General features: G+C 43.1%; 1 protein-coding gene across 2 annotated transcripts in view; it reads left to right on the top strand.

Annotated features, from left to right (window-relative positions):
- The first annotated feature begins 399 nt into the window (after window positions 1-399).
- Window positions 400-16343, top strand: part of LOC103757267 (transmembrane protein 178B) — a 282690-nt gene continuing 266746 nt past the window's right edge. Inside the window, exon 1 of one of the 2 annotated variants that reach the window (XM_008923375.3) lies at window positions 400-1679. In XM_008923375.3, coding sequence (XP_008921623.1) covers window positions 1298-1679 — 382 coding nt within the window. In that variant the 5' untranslated portion in view covers window positions 400-1297. The remainder of the gene's footprint in view (window positions 1680-16343) is intronic. The other variant, XM_029963547.1, reaches the window with a different exon arrangement.

Here is a 16343-nt window from a genome sequence, read left to right as displayed (position 1 = left end):
CACCCCACCCCCTCCGCCCTCCGCCCCGGTTTGTTTTGGTTCGGTTTCCCCCGACCTCCCTCCCCTCCCCGCTCCTCAGCATCCTCTCCGCCAGCCGTAGCCCTGCCCGCCTGCCTTCATCTTGCAGATGGCTAACGTGCCGCCGTGTTAGGAAAACTGTGCACAACACATCCCGGCTCCGGGGACGGAGGAAGCTTTTCAGATCCCAGCGGAAGGGGGGGCAGCAGCGTGTGTGTTGTGTGTGCGTGGAAGAAGGATGCCGGGGCCGAGGGCAGCCCCCCGTGCTGCCTAGCGGGCGGAGCGCGGCCGGCGCCGGGTCCTGCCGGGCTGCGGCTGCTCCCGCCGCTCTCCCCGGCCGGGAGCCGGGAGGCTGCCGGAGCGCTGTCCAGGACCGCCGGGGAAGGAAGGGAGCGCGGCGTTGGGCTGCCTGGATGAAAGCGCCGGCGAATAAAGCAGGCGAGCGAATGGCAAGGCTGGCAGAGAGAAGCCGAGATGTCTCCGAAGCCAAGATGCCAGTGACTGTCAGCGAAGTCTGCTGAGGGAGAGAGCCGTGCGTGCCCGCGTTTCCAGAGCCAGCCGGGGAGGGTATGCTTTAACCACGGTTTCAAACAGCAGCAGCAGCAGCAGCCAGCAACAACAACAGATTGCTCCCCCCTCTTGCTCCCTCCCCCTCGACCCCGCTTTAAACCCAAGCAAGTGACCGACCATTCAGACGACGATGCTCTTGCTGAGCCGCTGACAAAAGACAAGTCACCCATTCCTGTAAACGGGACAACTGGCTGCTTGCAAGTGGGAGATGTCAAGCTGTTGAACTTTTCTGCTCTGTGACGATGCTGTGGTGAGCTTGCTGATCTAAAAGCCATCTCTTCTGGATTTCTGAGCTGGCCGGATTGCAAGAGATTAATGGACTGATCAGCCATCAGGTTTCTTCAGGGGGATACATCCCTTCAGCCCCTGTCACTCGGGTGCTCGTGGTGAGGGAAGCAGGACATCTTTGTGTAGGTGGGTCACTGGCTCGCTCCCATTGGAGGTGCAAGGCTGTGTTTCTCCTCGCCAGGTCTCCTCTGTAGAGGAGGAGAGGCAGATGAGACTCCAGGACTGCCTCCAGGGCAGAACTTTGTAGCGCTCTCAGCATCCCTCTGCAGTGTGGATGTGAGCCACGGGAGTTGGGGATGTTTGAGGCAGACTCTGCCAAGTGACACCTAACTCCAGCTGCTCTGGAGGTTTTTGCGTGGTCTCACACCCAAGGGCTTTGCCTGTTGTGAAGATGTCCATGGTGTTTCTGTGAAGCTGAGGTATGGCTGCTGGAAGGTTACTGCTGTATGCTGGCCTGTCTTTAGCTCTGTGTGCCCTGGGCATGCTGGCTGTGGCAATCTGCTCTGACCATTGGTACGAAACTGATGCCAGGAAGCACAGAGAGAGGTGCAAGAGCATCACCACAAAGAGAAATGATCCTGGCTTCATTTATAACTCCAACAACAACCTGCCTCTCAGGGCCAGCAGGTCTAGGTTGGACCGCTGGGAAGGGAAACTCCTCTTGGCAAGAAACAGGAGGCAGATCTTTGCTATGAGCGCAGTCGACGAGTGCAACAGACAGTACAACTCGACCAACATGGGGCTCTGGAGGAAATGCCATCGACAGGGATTCGACCAGGAGCTGGAGGAGCTGATTGCCAAAGGTAAGGGCTGTTTTTTTACCAAACGAACATGCCAGGCCCTCCTGAGATGAGCAGGGGCTGAGCAGAGCCATTTGGGCTCACAGATGGGAGCTGCTGTTTCCAGCCAAATACCTCTCCTTGCACTGAGTGAACTGGCTGGGCTGGGCATTGCTTCCAGAAGCACTGCCAGGGCAGTTTCCCATGGGGTCTCCACTGCTGAGACATGGGGTTTGGGAGCAAGAAGGCAGTGGGGGTGAGAGCAGACACACCCCAGAATGTCTCTTTCATGTCTTTCTCTCTACACTTGATACAGTCTGCCCATCACCATGGTATCAGATTATTTTTCAAACACAAATAAAAATATTAATAAAGCAGACACTGGATTTTTTTTTTTAATTATGTTTGACCCTGGTGGCTCAGGCAAAGCATGGAATATTTTATTGGATGCTACATATGTCTGCATTTTCTGATTCCCTTACCAAATAACCCATCAGTCCTGAAATACACCATTTGCAGTGCTCACATGCAAGCTTTTTTAATTCTCAAATGGAGAGTAAACAAAGAGAAATGCTAAAGAGCAGGGGAAAACCCAGCTTGCTGTTTACACTGAGCTATGTTTTGGAATATTTTCAATATCTACAAAACCTTACATGAATTTATTAGAAAGGAATAATTTTCTCTTGGGGTGGAGATGCATCTGTTCGCCTGTAGCATTTTTGTGCTGTCTTTTTTTTTCTCTTTTGGTCCTTCATCTTAATTTTTCCCCCAAGGTAATGATTCAAGGTGATGGTCCCAAACATTTCTTTGATCTGAAGTATAGGAAGGGGACAGAGGTGTAAAACCCAGCCTAAACATCCTGTTTACAGAAGATGCATGTTTTTGCAGGATGATGAGGGTTTCAGTAAAGGATGACGGCATCCTTGCTACCCACAGCATGGTTACTCCATACTACAGGATAACATTTCCCTCCCATGGTTCTTTCCTTGCATTCAGAAGATTCCCCACTGGTTTATTTCCATCATAGTGAAATCACTGTTTCTTACACAGTGCAATCTTTTAAAATACTTGTCTGCTAAGTGTGTCCTCTATCCCAAACTCCCTTGACAGCCTGCCTTAATTCCCTCTTCAAACATTACGAGTGGAATTATTGCTCAAAGCTAATTATTCATGAGGGGTGATCTTTCACACATGTTTGCCCATGTATATGTTTTGTTCCTTATCTTTTGCAAGTGAGCGCTGGAGGTGAGTAGCATGTTACAGGTTTGCACCAAACCAGTACAAACAGATGGCATGCCAGGGAGCCTGGATCACTGATTGGGATTCTGTCTGTGTTGCTAGGGACCCTCGATATCTATCTGCTGTGTAACAACTCCTATGAAATAGATTGTTGTCTTCAGTCCCATTTGTAATGGGCAAGTGAACATGCCCAAAGCCTGTCAGTACCCAGACACCCCAGACACCCTGCTGCTGGTTTCAGTGCCAAGGGAGTCATTCCTATTCCCTGTCTAGGTGAGGATGTGTATATGCTGGGCTGCCGTGGAGGGCTGGATTGCTCTGCCACGTGTGCTCACTGTGCTTGGGGCATAAACAAATTCAACCTTGACAGCGGGCGAACATGTCACCAGAGCTCACCTTTGGCAAATGGAGTTGCAGTTATTAGAGAGGTTTTTCATCTTGAAATAAGTGAGACTCGTTCCTCTTTCCCTGCCTGCCTTGTCCTGAGTTCAGGAATGTCCGTTTCTCTTACCAGTAAAAGCTGAAATTGCCTGGCACTGGGTTGTCTGTAATGGCAGCTCTGCTAAGTGTTAACTGTAGAGAAAATGTGACAAATCAAGCTGAGGTGGTTAACTGCAGGAGAAGGTGGTCTTTGAAAGATCCTGCTGCAATTTGTGTGTGTTCCTGTGCGTATATGAGCGTGTGAATGAGCGTGTGTGAGTGTGTTTAGTGAACCAACTCAATATCCAGGATTCAGCTGGTAGCAAGGGATTCCCAGGCTCAGGTGCAGTGAGTGTTCCTGCACACACGCTCCTGGACATTCGTGTCTGCAAGTGGCCAGGGAGCCACTTCGAAGAGTCACTGCCCCAAGGTCAGAAGTGCAACTTGTGCACGAAAGGGAGGTATGTGCAAGCACGGGTGTGTGTCACTCCTTGCCTTCCTTAAAGGTCTTCTGATACACATTTAGAGAAGTTCATTGTACACTGAGAGAAATGTTAAAGGAAGGAGGCTCTGAACACTGAACACCAAACACCAAAATTTTAGTTCTTTTGATGGCCTTTCTGCAGTGAGGATCTGCCTATACTATAGCTCTCAGCTGTGATGAAGAGTCACACACAAATGCTATAGAGGTGTGTGTTCCTTTGGCACCTCCAGATTAAAACATAGAAAAGCAAATATAATGGCAGTTTGATAAAATAAAGTGTTTGACTTACTCAGAAATAAAAATGGAGATTTTTTTTTTATGATCCTCACATGATGAAAGTGAAGTAAGTGTTGTTGCTGTCCAATGCTGGGAACAGCTGTGAGTTCAAAACAAGGCAGGTATTCCAGGTTCAACCCAACATCATCTGTCCTGGAAGTAAAAACTAGAAGTAGTCTTTACTTCCATGACAGACACTTGCCTGGGAGTTAAAGGTTGCAGGGGTGGGTGCTGTGGGAGAGTATGCCCTGTGCAGGTGAAAAGGGCTGCAGATATTCTCTACCTGTAGCAATAAAATAACCTCACTGGGGTATGTATTTCTCCACAGATAAAATCTCTCTCTCTCTCTCTGAGCTCCAGGGCAAATACCTTATAAAAGAGAATGTTTAACTCTCCTTCCTCTCTTAATTTAATCTAGCACACCTCTTCCTGAACTAGATAAACTAATGCAGATTCTGGTCCCAAATATTGGGTGTAATGCTATAGGTAAGTGAATGTAAATTTTATTAAGTGTTTTGGGTTGTGTTTGTTTATTTGTTTTTAATACTGGACAGAATCTGTGATCCATTTATTTTAAAACAGATCCTACATTTTTCCCTAGGCAAAACTTTCAGTATTGAGAATGGTAGATTTGTCTGTTTTGACATTATGGTAGATTTGTCTATTGAGAATGGTAGATTTGTAAAGGATAACAAAAAATGGTCATTAAGAGCCTAACTAGCTTTGCAAATACCCTGCAGTTATTCTGCTTATGAACTCTGTTGAAATTAATACAAGCTATAGGCAATGGCTTGTGGTAGGATCAGGCACTGTGGTACTTGGTAGTATTCTGATACCAGTGATTTTAAAAAACAGTTCTGTTCCTAATAGGCTATGTAATTTCTGTTATTCTATTCTGTATTTTTTAATTTTTAATTTTTACATTCTGGGAAATAAATCAAGACTTTTAGGTTGGATTTTGCTAGATAAACTGGAGATCTGTTACTTAAGGTTTCTTTTACATAGATATAATAGACACTACTGCATATAAAAAAATAGTTGGTCCTTTTTATATTTCTCCTATCCTTTTTTTACATTTTCATAGAACCTATGTGCATACTTCAAAATAATACAATTAGGTAAATACGCAGTGAATTAAAGGAGATTGTCACAAGTAAACATAATCAGGGAGAGGCAGGCAAGCATGAGATGAGACCAAAGGCCTGAAGAATATTCTAAAGCTGCATGAAAATTAGGCAGTTAATTTGTTCTCTTTGTCATCATGGGAAAAAAAAATTAAACCAGAAACAACAGAAATTACAGTCAATAAAGAAATTATTGGAGTTGAACATGCAAACTGATGTTCTTCCTCACCTGAATAGTCTTTATTTCTGGGAATGGACTACTTGGACTAAGGGAAAACACTCTGGTACAGAAGAACCAGTCAAAAAGAAAGAGCTAACAGAGCTGTTCCTCTGCTTTCGCATCTCATCAAGTTTTTTAGCATCTCAGGACCAGAGTTTCACTCCTGATCCCTAAAGCCTTGCAGAGTCAGGAAATGCTGGCTCTGGGATTGTTCAGCACAATACTTTAAGCTTCTTCCAATTTTCAGGTGTTTGTCCAGGCTTCTCCACAAACTAAATAGCCCTGCTGCTTACGCCTCTTTGAACACAGTGTTCACTATATCCTATTAGGTCCACTCTTAGCCTGTTAACCACGGAATTTCTAGCAAAAGCAACAATCCCTCCCCCTAGCAACCACTCCCAGTGAACCAACTGCCTCCACCACTAAGCAAGCAGACAGCTGGAATGCAGGTAAGTGTCCACTCGTGGATGGGAGAAGGCAGAGTTTCTGTCCTGCTTTGGCAACCAGCAGCTCACCACTCCTTGGATACGACTTGTAGTGACCCAGAAAGAAGAATGGGAAGCCACAGAGACTGTCTGCATCCTGTGGCAATGTTGCTCAGATGCTTTCCTGCAGTAGTTGAGAGGAGAACAAGAAAGCAAAAAAAGGAATTACATCATTTAATTATAAAGGTACAATAAAGTAGATGAAGAAGTTGCACAGTAACCAGAGTCTGTTCCATTTAGACAATTACTACTCAGAGGACCTTTCATCTTGCCTTTGGAAGGCTGCCAGTTAAACCTGACTGGATGAAGCTCTGCTGCCTGCCATTGGAATCCAATTTTATTTAAAAAAAAATAGAATTTACAATGACCTTATTATTTCAACCCTCCTTTTACCTTCCTTCTTCCCCCGAGATCCATGGAACTCATAGTAAATCCTATTTTTAAAATATTTTATTGTGAGCATACTTAGCCCATGCCACCACTGAAAAAAAAACCCCTAAGTAATTCCTGTGCAGCCTACCTCCACCTCAAATAATATGCAAGATTTCTGGGATGAAAGCATTCTCTGTTTTGGTTTGTCAGATACAACTGAGGAAGACAGGCTTAACAGGACTACTCCAGCCGTCACTAGGGATTATTTATACACAAATGGAAAAGCCTGAAGAGAGGCTACTTGCAGCTATCTCTAGGACTAAAATGATTTATTTTTGTAAAACTGCTCGCAATAGTTTGTGATGCTCTGCATTGGACTTTTAAAATGAAATGGGTTTGCCAGGTGAATTAGGACAGCCATTTTTTCATGTATCCTGCATGCATTGAAGAATCCAAATGCTTTGTTTAAAATCTGTGCTTGAAATCCCAACAGTTTTCCAAATGATCACTTTATAACAGGGACTTTATTGAAGTCTTGATTCTGATCCTAGTGAAGTCAATAGTAAATGTTTTATTGAACGTGGTGATGCAGCAAGTTCAGGCCTTTAGTGTTTCCTTTGAGGTTAAAATTGTCCCTGGGTAGGAAGGCCAGTGCAAGGTCTGTGCTCCCTCCTGTCACAACTGGAGTTCTGCTGGAGGCATCCAGCGAAATTTAAGCAGTAGACAGCATTTGAGTTGAATCTTAGACTACCTAGGTATTCAGCCTTTGCAGTTTTTTTGATGCCATAATTATTCTTATTCTGTTGATGTAAGACTGGAACTCAAATAACTGAGATATGGCAAAAACATCCTCTTGTTCAGGGATTTTCTAAAATCATTTAGTGGATGAAATCACTCGTTCACACGTGTGAGTTCCAAGAGGATTTGGACGATCATATTTTGAATAAGCAATTTTAATATTTTAATTGCATCAAATTTAAATAGCAATTCATTAAAAAAGTTTCTTTACCACAAGTAATGAGAACCTGACACATTCCTTTGACACATCTGAGATAATTAGTTTGATAATATGTATCTGCTAAAAATACTAAGAACATATATGTAATTTAACAGAGCCTCTACTGTTTTTAATCATGCTTTTTTAAAGGGCAAATTTCAATCAAGCTGTTGGTTTTCAAGCAAAATTGCCAGTGAAGACAAATGGAAATTTTGCCTGAGTAAAAATGATGGGATCATGCCCTTCTCAAGAGAAACTGATATTTGCAGAGCTGCCTTCAGGACTGCATGCTTAATTCGTGTTCATTTAATTGGACATCCAAATCCCTTTGAGAAATCTCAGCATTTTTATCCTTTCTAACTATTGCTAAAAAAATTTTCTCAAAGTGTGGAGGAAAGGTTTAGTAAGTGTTCATATGTGTTCTGTTCACTGTAAAAATAAAAATTTGAAGGATTATTTTGCTCAAATAGAGATGAAACGGTCTGAACTCTTTTGTCATCTCCCGCAATAAAAAATCCACATTAATATTTCTTTTTTGTATTGAAAAAGTATTTCTGTGCGTTCAGAAAAACTTTAAGAGGGTAATGAGTTCATTAACTACTGCAGAACCAGTAAAAAAGAAGCCTTTATATTTTGTAGGTTTTGCAAAAATAATGATGATCGTTTATAATGTGAGTTACTTGATGGCTCATTGCTCACAAAGTGTTGCTGGAACCCTTGACTACACATTCACCTCTTTAAGAGCAAAAGAAAGAAATGAGATGGTGTTTCTTAGTGTTTATTAAGGAATAAATAAATAAAAAATGTTGATTCTGGAATCCAAGTGCCCTTAATAGATCATTTGGAATAGGATCCATTTAAAAGAAAAGAATATACTCTAACACACTTTCTCTGCAGGAGAGGAATCAGACTAAAAAATGGAAATTTCCCCATTTTCTTTCTCATAAAACCTAATTCTTCCACAAATAAATATTCAGAAATGCCCAGCTGAGCCTGCTGAAATCATAATCCTTTGTAGATAACTACCAGAATAGATGAAAGAAAGGTAGTACTGCAGTTAGGGCAGGGGCTTACAAAGCCAGAATTCAGTCCACAGTCTTTCTTCATGACCTGAGGCAAGTGACTAAATCTCTCATACCTCAGCTCAGTAGCAGTATAATAGGGATTTCGTTCACTATTATTAATACCAGTTAGCGTCCTACCCTCGGATTTATGAGCCTTAATCATGGATCAGAAATCATGGATCAGAAAAACGTCCCTGTCCTTCTGACATGTGGCTGCGCTTTAAATATTGGCGAGTAACGCAGCCCTATGAGGGAGTACGGGGAGACTACAAAGTAATTATGTTCGGCGTGAGCAGTAGTGGTTTTAGAACACCAGGAGACAAACCACGTTTCTGTAAGCACCACAAAACGTGGGATTCCTACAGGAGTTGTAAAGAGGGATAATGAATAAAAAGTGCGGACGTTTACAGCATGGTCTTCCAAAGACTGAAGGTTGGCACCAGAAAAATCATGGGTCATGTCTGCTTGAAAAATTGATAAGTAGGTGATGGGCATTGACCTCTTTGGTTGACTGTAGGAAGAAGTTGACATTTCCTTAATGAAGACAAGTAGATTACACTAATGAGTAGATATGGGGACAGCAGTCTGCAGCTGCTAAGAGAAATGGCGTGATCAGAGTGATGTGTTAGCAAAATGATATTTCTAGCAGCATCCTAAATGGATATAGGGAGGGCAGGATCACAGTCGTAAAGGTCAGAAAAAGAAATATTGAAGTAATAAAGGCATGAGGTGATGAGAGCCTGGATGGTGAAAGAATATGCAAACCTTAAACATCCCCTGGATCTATGTATGTAATGAGAGATACGAGATGAAGATGTTGCTTCAGTTCTTGACCAGAACAACAAGGAAAGTAATAGCATTGTCTGTGATGATCAAGAGGGGGATTGCTGAAGAAAACATATTGAAAGAAGGAAGAAGAGCACTAGGAGCTCTGTTTTAGTTATGATAAGCTGAGTTTGATATATGTATGTCTGTAAAGGAGTATTAGAGATACTGCAGGTATGGTCCTAGAGAGACAAGTTTGTATTAGAGGAATGAGCCTGGAAATTGCTACATGGAGTTCATAGGGGAATCTATGTTTGTGATAGAAAATATCAAGGAATAAAATACAGAAAGAGAAAAGCCCCATGGAGAGAAGTATCTTCTGGAGGGCACATGAGAGGAGTAGATTCAAAAGTGGTGCAAGAAAAGTGAGTAATGTCATGGTAACTGAAGAAAGACACCACTTCAGGTTAAAGCAGCATAGGAGACTACTGCAGGTAGCTAATATGTTGCAGCAGATGAGAACAGAGCATTCAGACTATGCTGAAAGTTGCTCAGTGCGTTAAGTAGAGATTTTGGCAGCAGCAGTTGCAAGGGAGAGGAAGCTGCACTGAACTAGTGGGGAGGACTCCAGGCAGTGTTTGTAGCTGGCATATTCAGAGAGTTTGGTGATGAAGGGAGAATAGGAAAAGACATGGCATTTATAGAGGAAAATAAATGTTTTAAGATGAATGGTGTTTGTGTTATGAGAGTAAAGAGACAGAGGGGTGTGAGAGGTCAAGGGGAAGACAGCACAAGAGTGTCCATAAGGAAAGGCAGGAGGTAGGGTAAGACTGGCTAAGTGGCAAATAAAAGAAAGGAAGAGAGCCATGTAGGAGGTTTTTCACCTGCAGGAGAGAAGAATGAAGAAGGAGTTGTAGGAGGGGAAGAGGAAGTAGAAGGCAAAGCTGCTGGAAGAAGATGATCATAGTTTGTCATTTTTCTCCTGGAAAAACTGGGTGAAATCCTGTGTAACAGCTGAAGTAGGGACTGAGGAGGCGGGAGGGTCTGAGGAATGAGCCAAATGTGGCAAAGAGGTGATTGTGACTGTGAATCTGAGAGTTAACTGTGCTGAGCTGGAGTAGTAAGTCCAGGACACGAACAGAACTGAATGGGGAAAAAATGCATTTATAGTGGAGAAAGTTAGCCAGGCAGGAGGGTTCCCATTAGGGATGCTCTGCTGTGTGAGACCTAGCAGAGACCAACTGGTATGGATCAGCTGGGATTTGGGGTAGCAGGGCAGGAACAGCTAGAGAATGCAGGGCAAGAGATCTGTGAATGAAAGGATGCACCATGGATAACATCAGCATGTGGAGAAAGGAAAGGAAAGATAAAGAGGGTGACAAAAGACCGAGAGCAGGCAAGAAGTACTTAATACTGATCATCTGAGGTGACAAAAAGGCCAAGAAAGCTTAGTGTGAAGGAGGTGGCCAGTGGTTGTTGAAGAAAGAGTCCAGGGGATGGTCCAAGCCGTGGAGCAGAAAGATGGGGGGAAAGCACAGGGTCTAGTATAAAGCCTTGCTTTCTGGTGACTGATAGGATCAAACAGAGTTTTAGACTGAACAGAGGAGACATTAAAACATAAAGCTTAAAGGGCAGAGAGGTCACTACTGCTGACTCTTCTATGATGCAAGTTTATCCTGGGTAACCTTACAGAGATGTCAGCATGGCTCTCCCGAGAAGAATTCGGCAGGTTTGCCCAATGTTTGGAACAACTGTTCTACAATCTCAGCTTGAACCTCCAGTGAAGATAAACAAATAAAATTTTAAGCATTAATTCAGGATATTTTCCACAAAGTGGTGTGTCAGTGTGCATGTGTATAAAGGTATTTGCACAGCTGGGGGCTTTTTTGGAAAAGGTTTTTACATCCTGTTTTACCTCCATTCCATTGCCCTCCATTCCAGTTACATTCTGCAAGTAAAAATGTCACAATCTCTCAAATAAATGCTAGACCAGCTTGGAAGCCTTGGGTCAGAAATAACTTAGACCCTGTGGCAATCTGGTGCATGCCAACTACTGCTCTGCTGGGCTCATGGTGAGATTTCTCCTTACTGAGTGGCCTGCTATGGTCTGCACCCACTTCTGTTTCTGACTTCAGTGAAGATGTAACATCAGAACAAGCTGCAGTAACCTGAAGTGCTTTGGGGGTGACAGAGAAGTGGGAAAACCATCACTCATGTCCCCTTAAAGCAGAGCTGGGAGGATTTTTCCGTTGTCCCCGTCTGCTTTTTTTCAGCAGCTCTACCTCAGTCATCTCTGGAGGGACTCAGCACTCAGTGTTGAGAAGGAAACTATTATGTGGGTGATTATCAGCATCTCTTGTCAGATAGTAGGAAATGCACTCAGGCTTTGAAACTGCTTTATCCCACTTCTGTTCCTTGTAAGTAAGTGTCTTGTGCCCTGTGATTCTTTTGTTTCTTACCATAAGCATGCAAGCTGAAACACTGTAAAGGAATGGAGGTTCCAGGGATGTCCCATGTATACAGTAGTGGGGATCCTGTTAAGATATCCCACCAGATCGAGTGAAAGACACTGAAAATCTCTTGTCACAGCCTTTATTTAATTCTGAGACCTTTTGTTGGTTTTGAGTTTTAACAGCAGACATTTGAAAAGGGCTTCCTAAGTGTATTTCTAGACTTTCTAATAGGATGAAGTAGTTATGCTAATTTTATTGGATAACAAAAGCTATTTGAAAAGATCTTTCTGCCTCAATAAGAATATATGATTCTTGTCTCTGTGTCTTTGTGTCTCCATTAATCAGTGCATATCTTCAAATATGCAAAAGAGCTTTTATAATGTAGATACCTTTTCTTTCTGCCCAGCGGTCATTTAATGATAAAAATATTATAACAAAACCAAACAAACCAAAGAAACAAAAACATTTTTCAGATGTTAAGGGTATAGATTAGGGTCACGAGACTGACTTTGAAGAGGTGATGCTGATTTATGGTAGCTGATGATCCAAGTGCATTGGGTTGTGTTGGGTACTTAAGTGGTTCCCATTAAGAGAGTATCCGAGTACTGTACTTCTTGATCTTTAACCATAAAGGATTTTGAAGAGTGGAATTATCCCTGTTTTACACAGAGGACAGTTGCTCAACAATCCAAATATCCTGCAGGACAAAAGCTCACATTGGAAAAAAATCTCACTTTTTTAGTCCCTAACCACATGAGCTCGTGTTTTGTGTTAAATTTCATCCCTTTTGTATTCACTAGTCCTCAAGATTGCCCAGTTCTGCTCATACGATGTTTTATAAAGGTTAAAGAGATGGGGAGGAATGTTACGGTGATCAGACAGACAAAGGAGCCAGCCAACAGGAACAGGGCAAATGGAAAAACTCAAATAGCTTAATGGGCTCAAATTGGGAAGTTGGATAATTTCCATCTCAGACTTCTGAAAGATGTGACATTGCAAATCCAGTAAAAAGGATTTTCAATAAATCTGTCTAATTAGGGTGGTACATTAGGAATGAAAAGTAGCAAATCTATATTTAAAGAAAGGAGCAAAAGTTGTCTGGGCCACAGTGGACCTTTTAGTTTGATCATAATAATACCAATAATACTGTTTAAAGTAAGTTCTAAAGGAAAGATTAATTAAATGCACGGGGGGAAAATGAAATCAACATGCAATGTATGTTTTCCTATTTGAACTGTGCCAGACTACCGTGCCATATTTTGCTAGGAAGATAACTGGGGTTTGAGATAAGGAAATGCCTTAGACCTAAGTTATCAGGATTTTGGTAAAGGATTTTATATTCTGTCCCTAAGGAACTGGGTTATTTCAATGTTAAGGTAATTAGTACTCAATTTACAGTGTGTTTAAGGATCTGACCAAAGGAAAGCAAAAAGTGCTGAGAGAGGGAGTTTCAAGATAAAGGTCAACAGAAGAGTTCCTGAAGAAGGCAACCAACCTTTTTTAATAATATCATTAGTGATGCTGGAGCAGGGTCTGTAAGAGGAGGTGACATCTCTCATTGGGCTGGGCACAAAGGAATGAACTTAAGACATTTGCTGCTGCCCCAAGAATGAGACATTGCTTAGAGAAAGAAGTCCTGGAATATATACAAGGAACTGGGTAATGTTGAGGACTGGGTGACAGGAAAGTTGTGAAATTTCTTTCTATGTAAACTTTTGGTCCTGGAGAACATTTACATTGTTGACTAAATACCCTCTGTGTTGCAGATTGGAATTCTGGTCCTCCAGACATCCAGGCTATGAGGAGATTTGGGCTCAGATGCCTTCCTCCCTGGGCAGGTACTGCAGAGGGTTTCCTTTCAGGGTGGGAAAGGCACATACCTGAATCTCACCCTTAGCTCAGTTGGGATGTAGCCACACCTTAGCGGGGACAAGGGGTTCATTAAGGTGCACATATCTTGAAGTGCAGACAGAGAGCAGCAGAACCATGGCCAGAAGAAAGGCAGATGTGACTGAAGAACAGAGCTAGCTGGATATTTCAAGAAGAGAAATGTTAAAGTCATGGGCAAGGTGTAAATCAAGCCTTCTCTGTTACAATCTTTGCAATTCTCGTCAACCACCTGTGATGAAGATGAATTCCAAGCAGGCCTGGAGTGGGATTACTAGTGTGAGAAAAGTAATGAAAGATCTATTTTACAAATAGAATTGTTATCCAGAAGAAAAGGAGTTAAACACAGGAGAGGGGGAAGATGTGCTTAAGCTAAGGATGACATTAGCAGGGAAAACGGTGTGTGTGAGGGCCATGAATACAGGTAGGCTAGAAGCTGTGCTGAAGTGGCTCTCTGGAAAGAGCAATGAGGCCACAGCACTTCAAACAGATTTTTGGAACCATTACACGTGCCAACGGTTCGTCCGGCTTGCAGGTATCACCGAGGTTAAGTCAGCCTACTCCCTGTGTCAAAACTGCTTCTGGAAAGAAAAAAGACAGGTTATTGTCATAGGAGACTCTCTCCTGAGAGACACAGAAGTTCCCATATGCAGACTGGACCCAATTCTTAGGAATGCCTGCTGCCTCCCTGAGGCCCAGGTTAAGGATGTGAAGACAAAGCTTCCTGACCTGTTACAGCCCTCGCATGATTATCCATTATGGATTTTTCAGGTGGGCAAGTGAAGAAGTTGCAACATGAAGTCCAAAGAGAGACTTCAGGGCCTTGGAATAACTGGTTAAGGGATTGGGAGCACAAATAGTGTTCTCCTCTATCCTTCTAGTTGACACAAAGGCTAGTGATGTCTTAGAAAGAGAGATTATGACTTTTGGAAAAAGGGGCAGGCAACTCCTTAGGACTACAAAGATGTTGTGAGGTTATGCAGTGAGGAAATTGGAAAGGCCAAAGCCCAACTAGAATGACTTGATGATCTTAAAGGTCTTTTCCATCCTAAACATTTCTGTGATTCACACTTGCCTTGCAATGCTATGCAAGGAAAAGGAACACAGTCCTTTTTAGTGCTATGTCCTTGTGAAACTTGCCACAGGATGGTGAAGGATTAATTTATTATTACTATTAATTCCTCTTTTGTCTTACCGAAGGAGGAGCATATTCAGCTCTGTATCAAGCAGGACCTGATGGAAGTGTTCATCACCAGCCTGCCTGATACCAGCCACAGGTGTCTGGTGAGAGGGAAGAGACCTAAGGCAAATCCAGCTGCACCATGTCTCAGTCAGATCTGAGCCTCACTTTGTTTCCTTCCTGTGACACCCCCCCCACATCCAGGAAGGACTGGGGATGTGGAGTCTGTGCACTTAATGCACACTTCAGCCAGCTTTCCTTTAGATAATGTAGTTAATAGGGACTTTGTTTCCTGGCTCCCTCATCTGCTTTCCATTTCAGATTGCCTTAGCTCAACAACAGCAAAGGGCTGTTAGATTCTCAACTATTTGTATTCGTAAGCCAGGAGAATGTAGAGCCCTCAGTTTCTTCATTAAAATAGTTTATATAAAATAAAAGAGAATTTGCGTACTATATTTAAACGTCTGGAATGGCTGGCAGCAGTGGAATTAAACTCTTATTTGCACATATTTAAATTACCATGAGATATGTGTTTCAGTTCACAAAACGTTCAGCCATTTGGCTGGTGATGCTGGGTGAGTTTCTGTATAGCGGGAAGGATTTTGTCCCAAGATCCACCAGCTTATGAATGCTAAAGGCACCCACTCTGGGCTTTGTTCAGTTGTGTGTGCAGCAGCAGACCACAATTCTCAAAAAACTCATTGGGAAAAGTCTTACAGAGAACATAAAGTGCTCCACAGCACTAAAGGTAGGAAAACATCATCTGGGATAGCCTTTTTGGGCTATAGTTAAGCTCTCAGAAAAGGTGGAAGCCTGGTTGCAATCAGTGTGGAGCAAGACGAGCGGGGATCTCTGCCTGTCTGGAAGTTCAGAGAACCTTACCTGAGAGTCAAAGTAGCAAAGTTGCCTTCTGCATTATTGGCAGAGACTGTTACCCAGCTCTGTGCCTTGGTACCCGGAGAAGGAGGGTTTTATCTATAGAGGATCAGAGAAGGAATTTTTGTTTTTTACTCCTATTGAGGAATGACCCCAGTCTTATGAAAGCATCCCCTTTTCTGCTTGAAGTGAACTGTACAGGATGGTGGCAAAGACCAAGGGAGGGAGACTGGACATTGATGGCATTGCCTCTATGGGCACGTCACATATGTGGGAGTAGCTGGGTGTGAGGTCCTCTGCCTGTGTGCTGAGCTGTGTGACTGTGAGACAGCTGCTTTTTAGAAGACTTGTATCTATGGCAGAGGGACTCTACAGTAAGCCACTATACACTGCTTAGGGTTTAGAACAAGGGCAGAGGAAAGTGGTTCTCTTTACTCCTTTATGTAGACTTGAGACATCCTTTTGCCATGAAATAATATTCTGTGTCTAAGAGGAAAAAGGCATCCTTTTCACCTAGTGTCCTGAGGAGCCTCCAGTTTTCAAATGCTATTCCTTGTAATTCATTGATTGTGGTGGGAAAGGTAGTCACAGACTGCTGGCAGTGGCATCAGCTTTGAGGGGATGAGAGCAGGACACAACTGTCTCACTGGCCCCTCTATAAGGTCCGTGTTTCCCAGTGATGAAGTGACTGCAGAGTGGAGTTGTGCACTGCCTTGGCCTCGGGACTTGGAAACTTCTGTGTGGAGAAAGCACGGGGACTTGTTTCATGCAGGTTTTTTTTAAACAGGAGGTTTCATGGGGAAAACTGTGGCAACAAGTGTCTTCAAGGGAAGGAGGGAGACGCTA

This window comes from Manacus vitellinus, unplaced genomic scaffold, assembly GCF_001715985.3.
Source record: "Manacus vitellinus isolate BGI_N305 unplaced genomic scaffold, ASM171598v3 scaffold_5_pilon, whole genome shotgun sequence".
Taxonomy (NCBI): domain Eukaryota; kingdom Metazoa; phylum Chordata; class Aves; order Passeriformes; family Pipridae; genus Manacus; species Manacus vitellinus.
Note: the sequence above shows the minus strand (reverse complement) of the source record. Positions and strands in the feature narration are given on the sequence as shown.